General features: G+C 50.7%; 2 protein-coding genes across 10 annotated transcripts in view; one reads left to right on the forward strand and one right to left on the reverse strand.

Annotated features, from left to right (window-relative positions):
- Positions 1–2,689, forward strand: part of KATNAL2 (katanin catalytic subunit A1 like 2) — an 89,703-nt gene extending 87,014 nt beyond the window's left edge. For all 7 annotated transcript variants that reach the window (XM_072952306.1, XM_006217798.4, XM_031692347.2 and 4 more), the window contains 3 exons: positions 697–859; positions 1,689–1,791; positions 2,271–2,689. In XM_072952306.1, the coding sequence (XP_072808407.1) occupies positions 697–859; positions 1,689–1,791; positions 2,271–2,410 (406 nt within the window). In that variant the 3' untranslated portion in view covers positions 2,411–2,689. The remainder of the gene's footprint in view (positions 1–696; positions 860–1,688; positions 1,792–2,270) is intronic.
- Positions 2,690–8,014: 5,325 nt separating this feature from the next.
- The window catches only part of HDHD2 (haloacid dehalogenase like hydrolase domain containing 2), a 33,496-nt gene continuing 28,750 nt past the window's right edge, over positions 8,015–12,760 (reverse strand). For all 3 annotated transcript variants that reach the window (XM_006217799.4, XM_031692350.2, XM_015250816.3), the window contains 2 exons: positions 12,375–12,438; positions 8,015–9,355 (listed from right to left, as the gene is read on the reverse strand). In XM_006217799.4, the coding sequence (XP_006217861.1) occupies positions 9,252–9,355; positions 12,375–12,438 (168 nt within the window). In that variant the 3' untranslated portion in view covers positions 8,015–9,251. The remainder of the gene's footprint in view (positions 9,356–12,374; positions 12,439–12,760) is intronic.

The raw sequence follows: 12,760 nt of genomic DNA on the forward strand, positions 1-12,760 counted from the left end.
GGCAGGTATGTGGACATTCGCTGTTTTAGTCTACTTTTCTATTTGCTTGAAATTTGTGTACTAAGAACATTCAGGAAATGGCCTGCAGACGCAAAAGTGCATAAACCTGGCCCAACAGTGTTTTGGGAGGAGCAGGAGTGAGGGTCTCAAAGGGCTGCATTTGCCTTGGGCACCCCGGAAGGCGCATTCACTCTTGAGTTCACCAAAGCAGTGGCGTGAGGTAGCCATTCAGGCCAGAATGGGAAGCGCTCATGAGTTTGCGAAGGATTCACACACTTCCCAGAGTGCCCGAGTGACTGCCAGCAAGAATGCATTCGCTGGCAGGATCAGACTGAATAACTGATGTGACACGTGCAATGAGGACGCTTACAGGAGTGGTGGTTGTGATTTATTTCCCCTCAAATTGTCGCCTAAAATTACCTCCTTCACATGGGGTATTTGGGGGAGTTATTTTCTCTTTCTCTGTTTCTTTCTCTCTCCTTCCTCCCTCCTTCCTCTCTCTCTTTTTTTCTTCTTTTTAACCATTTCTCCCAAACAGCATGCAGTGACAGCCCCATCCAACCAGGATAGATGCAGTCACAGGTAAGAGGTGGAACTGTCTCCTGCAATGCTAAATTTGTTCTTCAAATAGAGTTGTTGCTTAAGAAGTGAGTCCTCCACCGCCCCAGGCAGCTCATGTCTCTGGCGTGGTTTCAGGGAGCTGGACCACGCCATGCTGCGCCGCCTGGAGAAGCGGATTCTGGTTGGTCTCCCCAGCCGGGAGGCCAGGCAGGCCATGATCCACCACTGGCTGCCCCCCGTGAGCAGGAGCAGCGCCCTGGAGCTGCGCGCGGAGCTGGAGTACAGCGTGCTGGGCCGGGTGAGCTGCCCCGGGGCCTCTGCCGTCAGGGGGGTGGCCACGTGACAGTTTCTTGAGGGGCAGGGTCTTCTCGTGAGCTGTTTGGAGCCTTGAGTCACTTAGAAAAGATCCCAACCACGCAATGGGCCTCTCCTTCATGAAACAGTGAGCTCTGTCCCTTGGAAACATTTGGGCAGAGAGAGATGTGATGTTGTGGAAGTAGCATGGGGTTTAGACTTAGAGCAACTGAGGTCAGATCCTGGCCCCGCTGCTTATTAGCTGTGTGACCTCAGGGGAGTCACTGACTCTCTGAGCCTCAGCCTCTTCATCTGCAAGCTGGTAACACATATGCCGCAGGGCTGCTGTGACGGTTCAGTGAAAGTCTTTCACAGACGGAGAAGCTTTAGGTACCTGCCTGTCACCCCCATTGTCAGTGGTACCGTTGCCTCTTTGAGTGGACACTGGAACACGATGTTCTCTGATGTTCCTCGAAGCGGGTGTGATCTCACATACAAGAAGGAAAGTGCCTACCAAGTTTGGTCGTTCTTGGACTTGGGCACAAGGGCCCCGTCAGGCTGACTTGGGTGGTCCAGACCTTCGCCAGCATCTTGCCCCTTGCACGTGGATGCTGTTAGGCAGGTGTTCATTACCCAGCTTCTGAGGTTATCCACACACGTTAGCAGCCTCTCTCCCCCCAAACATCACTTACCTGGGGAGCTTTCATACAGTGTTCACGGGTGACAGATACAGACTCCAAACAGGGGCTCTGATACTGCGTCCTGCCCATAAGAATGTAACCACCACTGGCGCCCTGGCTGCTGCCTAATGGCTGGGTCTGCGGCTGTTTCAGGAGACCGAGGGCTACTCGGGCTCGGACATTAAGCTAGTCTGCAGGGAGGCAGCCATGCGGCCTGTGAGGAAGATCTTCAGTGCCCTTGAAAATCACCAGTCAGGTATGGTTGGGATGACAGCAGATGAGCTCCGGGAGAGAAATGTGTTTTAAAATTCAACTCTCACCAGCAGATGGCGCCCTGCTCCTGTTCTTGGTGGCTCTTTACACGAGCACTCCTTCCTTGGGCAAAAATCTTCCTGCACTCAACTCCTTCCTCCTCTGCTGTTCTGTTTTGGACCAACTTTGCCCCTAGAGATGATAAACTCCTGTGGGCTCGGGCTTTTATTTCTCTGGCACACTATGACGTTGGGCTGGATCCATTTGCGGCCCCTATATAAATATTAAATAATACTTTATAACAATATATTTAAGTCACATTTTGTGTATGGGCTTCAGCCCTCTTTAGTCTTGCCTTTTGCTGCATTAACCATTAAGAATGCTGCATTATGCATTGTCTTGAAAGAAGGTCTATTAGCGTTTCAAGAGCATCGATCACCATTAGGTCGATCGGTGTGCCGTGACGCCTGTGTTTTTATCTAGAGAGCAGCCACTTACCTGGGATCCAGCTGGACACAGTGACCACTGCCGACTTTCTGGATGTGCTGGCTCACACCAAGCCTTCAGCAAAAAATCTGACTCAGAGATACGCAGCCTGGCAAAGTGAGTTCGAGTCTGTCTGAAATCACATGTACCCTGACCTGGCCACAGAGACAACCGCAGAGGCCGCCCGGTTGATTAGTGTAAATAGAAGGACGCGATACTTGGAATAGAAAAGAGAGAACTACTCTTGAAGACTGGACGGGTTTGGACAGCTGTATCATTTTGGAAGCAGTTTCATTGTTTTTTCATGGTCAATGTCGGTGAAATATCGAGGATTCTAATTTACAGGCCCATGTGCTGTGCGGCCGTGCGGTGGGAGATTTTCTCACGGTGAGAGGCCATAAAATGTTGATGAACAACTTCTTGTGCGTCTCCCTGTTTGTGAACTGGTATTTTCATTTGGAAGGGGAGGATGCGGTTAGGAAAGCTGGGTTGGGACGCGCAGGGTGCTTCGGCGTTGGGGGCCGACGGAAGGCTAAGCCTGGCAGACCACCTGATCAGCTGACAGTTCAAGACGGGGAAGGAAACGGAGTCCGCTTCTGTAGACAGTATTCTGAATCTCATCAGTTCTCCCCGATTCCAACCCTAACCAGTTTCATCAGCAGCAAACCCCTCCCGGACTAGCCCCACTCAGGAGTGTCCCTGACCGTCTCCAGGGATGAGCTAAGAGCAGTGGGGGCCAGGAGACCACCACCACTAGCTACCAGCTGGAGTGTTTTGGGTTCTGGCTCCTACTAACATCTTTGACTGTTCCCATCTCACATCCCGTGTGCTCTTCCCTTCTCTTTCCATTGCCACAGCTCCCTGGTGGAGCCAAAGCTTAGGATGGGGTACCTGAGCTTCTAGAACAGACATCCCATCTCCCCTGCTCTTAGGTGCCTTCCTCCACAGCTAGAAGCATCTTCAGAAACCCACAACCTCAGGCATCTACTTTCAACTCCTGGTAAACTCTGAAGGCTTCCACTCAGTCATGCCACCCGCTCCCCACCTAGAACCTTCCTACCGTAAGTCACCGTCTGTTCTCTCCTTCGCCTTGTTTTCTTCATCCCTGCAAGGCAGACTCCCCCAGAGAAGACAAAGTTCCAGGAGAAGGGACACTCAGGCTGGCTAAACTGTCCAGAGGATTTTACCCTTGTAAGCAAAAACATTTTGGGTGTCGATTACTTTGAGTAGAATATTCTCAAATGCCTCATAAAATGTCATTTCACAGAAAATGTAGTCAAATTGAAAATATACCTTATATAACGGATTTAAAATAAACAAAAGGACATTTCATCTTTGTGTAAGCGAAACTGAAACTTCGAGACCACTGGGGCTCACCCTGCGCAGCACTGCCGACACCCGGGGTGTCGAGGTCTCTAAGCGCGAGCGCCTCGGACCACTGTCGTTACCAGTTTCCAGCATCTGCCTTCTGTGCCTTTAGGTCATTGTCTTTGTCAGGCTGTCAGCTGTCACTTCTTGTAGCTGTCAGCCCATTTGCTCATGGCCTTTGTCATCCTTTCTGGTTTCATAAAATCTCAAGTGGACGGAACCTCAATTATTGTTCATTTGCTGTGGTTGGAAAACAGGTAAGTGTGCACCGTGTGTGTCCTTAAGAGTGAACAGGCAAAGGGGCAGGAGAGCTGCCACGGACAGCACGCTCTGTGCCGACAGGGCTGGGCACTCTTAGCTCACTGCCCGGGAGTTCTGGCTCCATTCGGGAGCAGTGTGGTTTGGCCATCCTTCACGGCAAATGCCATAACCATCCACTTTCAAAGCCACCTTCACGTCCGTCCTCCATCTCTGTAACACTCCACCTAAATCCAACCACACAGCCCCTCCTCCTCTCCTCGCTCCCTTGGGAAGTCTGTAAACACTCATGCACGTATGTTTTTAGGTCATGTTTTTATTTTGGTGGCTGCTTCTTTGTTAGTTTTATACATTTTCTAATGACTTCCTGCTTTGGATGAAACAAAATGTAGTTCTTTCATCTCTTTGTCCCATTACAACCACCTCTTTCCCTACCATCCCCAAATAGGTTTACTACAGTTTCAGGTTAACTCAATAATCAGTATTATTATGACATTGTTCATTGCAGAGCCAACTAGTGAATTAGGATTACATTTCCTTTCTTGTTGTTTTGTCTTTCTTAGAAATAACAACTGCCTTGTTTTTTCCTTTGCTTAATTTTCTAAGAATTTATTCTTATTTTTATTTGGCAACATCCTCAGATCTGTCACATACCCACCAGTATTGTCTTCCAAATGGCCGAACATGTCAGATAAACTTTCAGTTCCATTCCCGCACTCTCTGGTCCTGGCGGTGTTAAGGGGAAGGGGACCAGGACTGCCGCAGAGTAAGCAGAGATTTGCCGAATTCCATCTTCACCCTGTGTCTCACTGCGGCCCACCACCTTGCCTGCCGTCTCTAAGGCCTTAACTTCCATAGTCCCGCCTTCCACTCCATCCACCTCCGCCTCCCAGCTTACTGCAACTTCTCGACCACGGGTGTCTCCTCTACCATTCTCCTCTGGGTTGTCCTTGTGGGTTTATACCATCTCTGTTCCTTCTCATTTCAGTGGGGCTTTGAGAGAGATGAGCAAACACGAGTGACTGATCTACTGTTTAGTCTCTGGTTATTTTTTTCTTTAAGCAGATTAAAAGTTATGTGAGTTTAAGGGATACAGGAGATTGACCGATCAGCTGTTGGTGGAACTTTAACCCCACATGTGGTATTTTCGTCTGAAGCAGAGGTCGCACTCAGACGCCTGTGGGAACCTGCGACACAGTAACACACGAAAAGTAAGACACGGAAGGGGCGGGGGCCGTGGTGAGCTGCAGAGGCCAGGGCTACCTGACCCAGCTCCAGCGGGATGCGGACATTCAGACCCGACTCTGCCAGATCGCCCGTCCGTCCTAGGAAAACCAGCCGCTGATCCGCATTCGCCACCTCCTGACGCTCAGATGCTGGCGACTGAGGCCAGCCGCCCGCCTCCCCGCCTCCCCGCCTCCCCGCGGCTCGCTCTCCTGCACTCCGTCCTGGCTGCGGGGCTTTCCCGGGTGCACTGTACTTACCTAAGGTGGTGGCACCCTCACTCTTGCTGGCTTTCTCCGTCTTCGTCACTCATCAGCGTCTCTTTGTTGCGTGGTTGTGGGTGTTGTCTGTTGACCCTGCCCGAGGGTTAGCGCCGTGGCTGTGGGACTTCTCTCCCTGCTATGGAGTGACGGAAGCACTCCTTACAGTGACACAGACAAAGGCCACCAGCGCTGTCCGCGCTCCGCAGCATCTCGCTCGCTGCACGCCGGCCCTCTGCTCTGAGAGGGTTTCCTTACACAGTCATCTTGAACCTGTCAGAGCCCTTTGGACTTTAAGATGTATTTTTATTTTTCAGTTTTCCAACCAGAACACACCTTAGGAGTTGGGGATACAGTCTGTTCCGTCTCCCTTAGTGCTTTACCCTCGGGGGCATTTAACGGTCTGATTTTCTGAGGCACAGGAGCCAGGGAAACAAGCAGGCGCTGAGATGTGTGTGACATTAGGGTGAGCACTGGAAAAAGGCCTCAAAGTGTGTTTGATTTGAACAGATGAGCAGTTTGGACTAGGATAAATGATGTCTGGGGCTCTGGCACCCTGCTCTGGTCGCCTCCTAGGGAGAGCAGCACGCTTGCGGTGCAGGCCTTGATGGCGGGCGGAACACGAAGTCAGCAAAGGCCCTGTGCACTCAGGCCGAGGAAGGCTTTTGTGACTTATGTCGGAAAAACCCCATCATGCAAACCCGGCTCCGTGCAAACAACTGGTGCCAGGAATAAGGGACTCAGCTGCGAGAGGTCGGTGTGTTCACGACACAGAGGAGTGCAGTTGTCAAAATTCTTTACTGTCGGTGCCCAAGGGCTGTGGCTTCATCCTCCGTGAACGCCGTTGATCCAGCTGAACACGACCAGCGCGGGTGAGTTCTGACTTTCCTGTCCAACTTGCTTCAGTGATTTTTAAACGTGAGACTAGGAGTGAGGTGACAACACCATCATTCCAAGGGAACTGCTGACATCTGCAGCTACAGGTGTGTGATGGAGCCGTCACTTAGACATGGGCTAGCCCCCTTTTCCCTCCCAGGCATTACATCAGCTCTGACAGGTGCAGAATGGCAGAGGCAGAGCCACCGCAAAACCAGCTGATTCTGGAGGTGAGTGAAGAGGCTGGAACAACCATGCCTCCTCCACTGGACTGGCCCTCCGCCCACCTCCGCCCGCCTCCGCCCCCCTCCGCACCAGTGCGCACCTGCCTCACAGCGGATGCTCAACCACCATCTCCTGACAGTGGGTGCCTCTCTACGGCCCTTTCTAGTCCTAAGATGTCACTTGGTCCCTTTTCTGGGGTCAGGACAGGATTACAGAAAAGCTGAAGCAAACACTATCCTTGCTTGGGTCAATACCACCAGACAGCCCTCGAAAAGAAATGGCTAGAAAGTGAAGTCCTTGACGTTCTTCAGCTGTTAAATCTCCCTCATGAGGCCCAAGGCAGACCGGCCAGCCGGGCTGGGAAGGTTTTCAGTAACCTCGATCTAAACCAAGATTTTTATTTATCCTTACAAACTTCACTGTGGACGGGTCAGTTAGTAAGATCTATATACTGTTTGTTAAATAAATAAAACACCCAATTAAAAGCATTTTAATGGCCTACAGGGCCAGGCTAGAGTGGAGAAGAGCGGAGGAGCTGTTTCTCCTGGCTGGGCAAGCTCGCCCGCTCCCGCCACTCACCCACCTGCGACGTCTCCTGCGGGGCTCTAGCTCTAACCTGTCTCCAGGGCACCCTGGCCGTTACTTAAGTGTCTAAGGCCTCCCCTACGGGCAGTAGGTCGAGCATGAAACTGTTGCCCTCCCTCCCCACAGCATTAAACTCCTGTAACATGCACAGCTGGTTTTTACGGGCTCGGTGACCACCTGAGTGCCCGTGCTGTGGGGACAAGAGAGGTGTGAAGACCTAAGTGCCATCCAGCAAGAGCTACGTGGGAGGAGGGAGCACTTCACCCCATCCTGCGGTCAGGGTGGCATCACAGAAGCGGGGACACGGCGTCTGCACGCCGCCTTGGGTCTTCTCCCCAGCTCAACTAGTAAGGCCACTCAAGGCAAAAATCCCTTTCTCAGATGCTTCTTTCGCAGCATGGCACTTGCACACAGCAGCTCGCGAGGAATCACTGAGCTGAGGGCGGCCAGCCCCTCTGTCTGCAGCCGGGGCTGCTCTCTGCCGGGGCTGGCCTGAGGGAGTGTAAGATGTAGCAGGACATGGCTGTTTTAAATTCTCAGGAAGTCTTTCCCTACTGAACTGAGATGAGTCCCACCAGCCTTTTTCAGGCAGTTAAATGCGACACTCCTGCTACCTCTGCACGGTCATCACTGCAAACATGCAACACTTAGCATCCGCCTGATTCTACTCCAAGCACTTAACATACAGGTTATGCATCTGGCCCCCGCAGCAGGCCTGCGGGGTGGGCACCGGCGTCATCTCCACGGCACAGGTCAGGGGAGGGAGGCACGGGAGGCCCACGGTCACGGAAGCCAGGTGCCGGCGAGGCTCCGGACCTGTGCCCTCTGCCCCCGCACTCATCTTCCCTCGGGGTAGTGATCCCACCACAGCTGTCCTTCCCACTCCAGGAGGTATAAATACTAAGTTGGGGCAAAGACAAGAACAGTGTTCGCCAAACGACCAAAAAGAGGGAGCTGCCATTTATTTCGCTTTGCTCCCTCCCATCCAAGACCAAGCTGATCTCTAAACAAGCATCAAAACCCGAAGCTCATTAACACCGTGCGCTTCGTAAGGTGAACACTACAGCGATGCACAGTCACGTGCTAACAATTCAATGCCCGCGAGCCCTGTAAGACAATTGCAAAGGCCCAGGATCATCACGGTATGCAAATGACTGGGAAAATCAGTACCTACGTAGTCCCCCTCATTCTGGTGGGCTTGACACGAGAAGAATGATCCATGCTACAGGACGAGATTTCATTTTACAGCTGTAGTAACCAAGTACATAAAAGCCTGAATCTGTCCCAATAGCTTCTGAAAGATTTCCCCCACAGTGTCAGAGGCAAAAATAATGAAATCTTGCAAATGTACAGTTAATTGGACCCTGGTGGACACTAACCTCAAAAATGCATGGTCTATAAGACATTAAAAGCTTGATTTTAGTTTCTGCACTGTTCCTGTTAATAACAATGTCTAATTAAAACATCTGTAAAATACTGATAGTTTTAATTTTACATAAAATTTCCAAAACAACTGTTACACAGTGTAATAGGTATCTGCAATGAATAGGTTATTAATGGAAATATTATTTTAAATTAAAATCAGGTTCTAAATTTAAATTAGTCATCTCTGGCTAATGAAGAGAAAAAGAAGTCACCCGTGCTGGGAATAACACAGTAGCTAATCTAGTTTTCAACATCTGTTAAAGCAAATTCACTTGATGGCTTGGGCTAAAGGACAATTCATTTTGCTGCTTCTGTCCTGCACCCCACTTGGCACTTCTGATGGATCTCACAGTTGAACTCAATATTAAAACTACAACCTAATGCACCCTTTAATGCGTTTTATTCACAGCCTGAACCCCACCCCCACCCCCAGTTTACCAGGGAGCAGACAGCAGACGGTAAGGCTCCCTGCAGCAGACTCTCCCTCCAGCCCTGCGAACCTGATGAATATTTCAGAAGGAATGGCACAGAATCTCAGCTCTCCCTTTCTTTGGCTCTCATCTTCTTCTACAAAGTAAAACAAAAGGCACCAGCAAGGCTTAGTGTGGGCTGCAGCTCAGTGCCCCTCCTTCTAGTTACGGCGCAATCGCGACCAGCGCTGAGGGGTCTGTCCGTCTGTGGTGGCTCTCACAGCACAAGGACTCATTCCAGATGATGAAAAGCTGCGTTTCAAGTTGCTTCTGATTCGCATGATGGTTCACAGCAGATGCTGCAGAATGTGGTCCACAGCATGAGGGAAGCTCTCACAAGTCAAGTAAGGAGCTGGATTAATTTTTTCTTCATCTGCTGTTCGGTATTTCCCTGAAATGAAAGTAAAGCTAGTGAACAGAGGCCACTGCTCAGAAGCCACGTTCATCACACCGGGGCCACCACAGATGCACCCTGACAATGACCAGAGAGTCGGCTTTTACGGAGGCTTCAGGATGCAAGGAGGCAAGTCAGAGAAACACTGTACTCAGCATCTCCCAGGCCCTCTGGTCTGTCACCAGGGCTGGTCACAGGTCTGGCTGTCCTGACAGCTCAGGCTGCCTTCACGTCTCCACAACTGGTGGAATCACTTTCTCTCCCTACCGGCCCTTAGATAGGAATGGTTACTAAATCAGTGCTTTTAAACGAAAGCCCAGACCCCACAGGCAGAGGCCTTGTCCGCTCCCGGGGGTGACCGGGAGTGGCACGTGCTGTTCCCAAGCAGGAGCTGTGTGAGCCGGCAAGTGAGCGGCCTGGGGAGGGGAGGGCGGGCAGGAGGGATGGACGCTCAGTGCTCACAGCCTGGGCCCAGCACGCCGCTTAACTCTCCCAGACTCTGGGATTCAGGACCCACAACCAAACAGCCCATTCTGGAAGCACAGGATCCCAGAGAGCTCTCACAAGTGTAAATCAGACGACACATGGTCCCTATTTAAATACCATTGATTTGTCCCAATTCCCTTCAGAAAGACCCTCAAGTCTCCACTGTTGCCTACCAGGGCCTCGGTCCCCCAGCCAGCACCCCTCTCTTCTAAGCACATGCTGCTCTCATGGGCTGCAGGCCGCTCCCGGCACGCCCACCATCCCCTCTGCCTGGAACATTCTTCCCACCTGACTCTCTCCTTCACGCTTCAGGTCAGACCCACCTTCCCATCTAACTGAGATTCCCTCCCTGTTTCTCTCTCAGCATCCTGTTCTCTGTCTCCACCGTATTTATGACAATTTGGAATCACGTGTGTTTAATGTTGGTCTCACAGCTGAGATGATAAATTCTCCGAGAGCAGCGACCAGGCCTGTGACATTCCCCAGTGTACTCCCAGCACCCGATTCCCAGTATTTTTTTTAAGAACGATGGAAGGAAGGTGGGATGGATAGATGGACGGACAGGCAGAACACACCTCAGCCGAGGCCGTGGGGAAGAGAACGGCCGCCCTGCAGCCTCAACGCTGCCTCTGCGCCCGCCTGCCCCCCTCGCCCTCTCATCCCCTTTTCTGTGATCCTACTGTTTACTCTCCTGCACTTCCCAGTATCCTCTGCCTCCATCCAGTTCCCCAGCAATAGACCCACCATATTCTACACTTTCTTCTGCTTTCCACAACTACCTCTTTAAGAGCCTTTGTCCAGCAAACACCAAGCCTGAAAACCCCTTGCCCCACACCTCTGCTCCCAGCCCTGTCCTGACTGTGAGTTCCTACAGGAAGGGAACCAGCATCAAATGTACAAAGGCAGTGAATGTACGCCTCACTCACCTGAGTGTCCTCAAAGCACCTGTCCACGGGATGGTCCATAAAGCAACTCTATTGCTAGTTTTTAAATTTTTTTCAAGCTTAAATCCCACTGAGTATCAAGTCCTTTGCAAGATTCCTGCTTGGTCGCATAGGTAAGTTAATGACTGACTATTGCTGTACCACCCACTGCCTGGATCCAGGTCTAAGGGCAAATGTGTGAAAATCAAGGTCCTGAGCCACAGAGACAAGGGCGTGCAGAACACAAGTGGGGTTTCTACAAGGTACAAACTGACACAGAGGCTCAGGTACATGTGACAGTTCTAGCAACTCGCCTGTGTCTGGCATGCAGCAGGTGCTCAATAATGCTGGCTGAGTGGATAAGGCAGGCCCCCATCACTCAGGCCTGACTCAGCGTGGCAGTCTGTACTTCCCTGGATGAATACATGGCGAGTGGAGGGCGCATGCAGGAAGCCACGTGATGACATTAGACCAGGGGCTCCCATCTCTTCTAGGTGGCTGCTTTACATGCTCAACGGGAAATAAATTCTGGTTAGAGCGAATCAAGAGCCTGTTAACAAATCATGGAGCAAATACATACCGAGCATCTATCATGTGCTACTCACTGAGGAACAAAATTGCTCCAGACTATCGCCGAAAGGCATACGAACTCATAGAACCAACTACAGAACCATTTATCTGCTACTGAACTGACAGGAGCCGATGACAATTCTTGTCCAAGACTCCTGGCTGCCGTCCTCAAACCTGTGCTGTCCGTCCCAAGCTTAGCAGGTGCCATTTAGGGGCAGACCTCTCCATTTTATCCGGAAAGGCCCATTAAGTTCTCATACCTGCTCTGTCTTTACCTTGAAAGGAATTCATTATTTACATGCCACATAGGAAAACTGCACAGAATCATATACCAAGAGTGACAAGGGACCAGTCTAACCCCTTCATTCGTAAAGGGCCCAAAGAGGTGAAGGGCCTTGGCCAGAGTCTCACACAGATGGTGCAGAGCTGAGACCGAGACCCAGGACACCCGACTGGTCCCCTGCTGTCATGATACTCTATTAGCTGAGTCTTTCCCATTAAGTCCTTTCCCTTTCCTTAAATTTGTTTGAGGGACCACACTTAGGATATCTAATTTTGGTATAGAAAACAGTTACTAAAACAGTAAGTGAAAAGATAAGAAAAGGTTTTTTTAAACATTAAACATTGACACACAGTTTTTATCAGATCACTCAGCCAGTTCCTAAAGAGACCACGCCAGCATCTTACAGCTGGTGCAAAAAAAAAAAAAGGTATTTTGACAGAGCCCCACAACCACCGGTCTTTTGGCGCACACGTGATCTGTACACCCAAAAGCTCCCATAAACGCTGTCAGCTGGGACGGTCACCTCTGGGGAAGTGTTGACACCTCTCAACTCGGATCGGACATTCCCAGTTTTGTACAGCACAAGTCCTCTCACACTGTCTTTTTCTCCCCTGCGGATCCTAAGCCCACTTTATTTTTGCTTTGTGGCAGAAAGAGAATTGAAATGCCCAGTGGGCTTTGCAAAGACTGTTCTTTAAGCCACTGTGTATCCTACCGTTCTGTTTGAGAGAAAGCTTACACAGAAGGTACGTACCAGTCTTCACCAAGATGCCCCGCATGCCGACGTTCTGCGCCCCACCAACATCATCCCTGCAATCCTAGAAAAGCACAAAGAAGCACTGAGTCCAGGGCCGTCAGAGCTCGCCAAGAAAACCTATCGAATGACTTACTAGGCTGGGATGGCCAACTGTAACCCCATGTTTCTTCTTAAAATGAAAGAGAGGAAGGTGTAAAAAGGGCAACCCCACAGGTAACAGTCTGAGGGAACATCCCATTTGGAAAGGGAAGCGTCCCAGAGGTAACAGAGCAATGATCCTAGAAACCAAGCATGAAAAGCACACCTACAGGGCTTCGTGTTCTGCCACATGTACATCTATTTCCTTTTAAAAGAGATCACAGAAAAAAAGGATTCTATCATTC

Source organism: Vicugna pacos, chromosome 30 (genome assembly GCF_048564905.1).
Source record: "Vicugna pacos chromosome 30, VicPac4, whole genome shotgun sequence".
In the NCBI taxonomy this organism is placed as follows: domain Eukaryota; kingdom Metazoa; phylum Chordata; class Mammalia; order Artiodactyla; family Camelidae; genus Vicugna; species Vicugna pacos.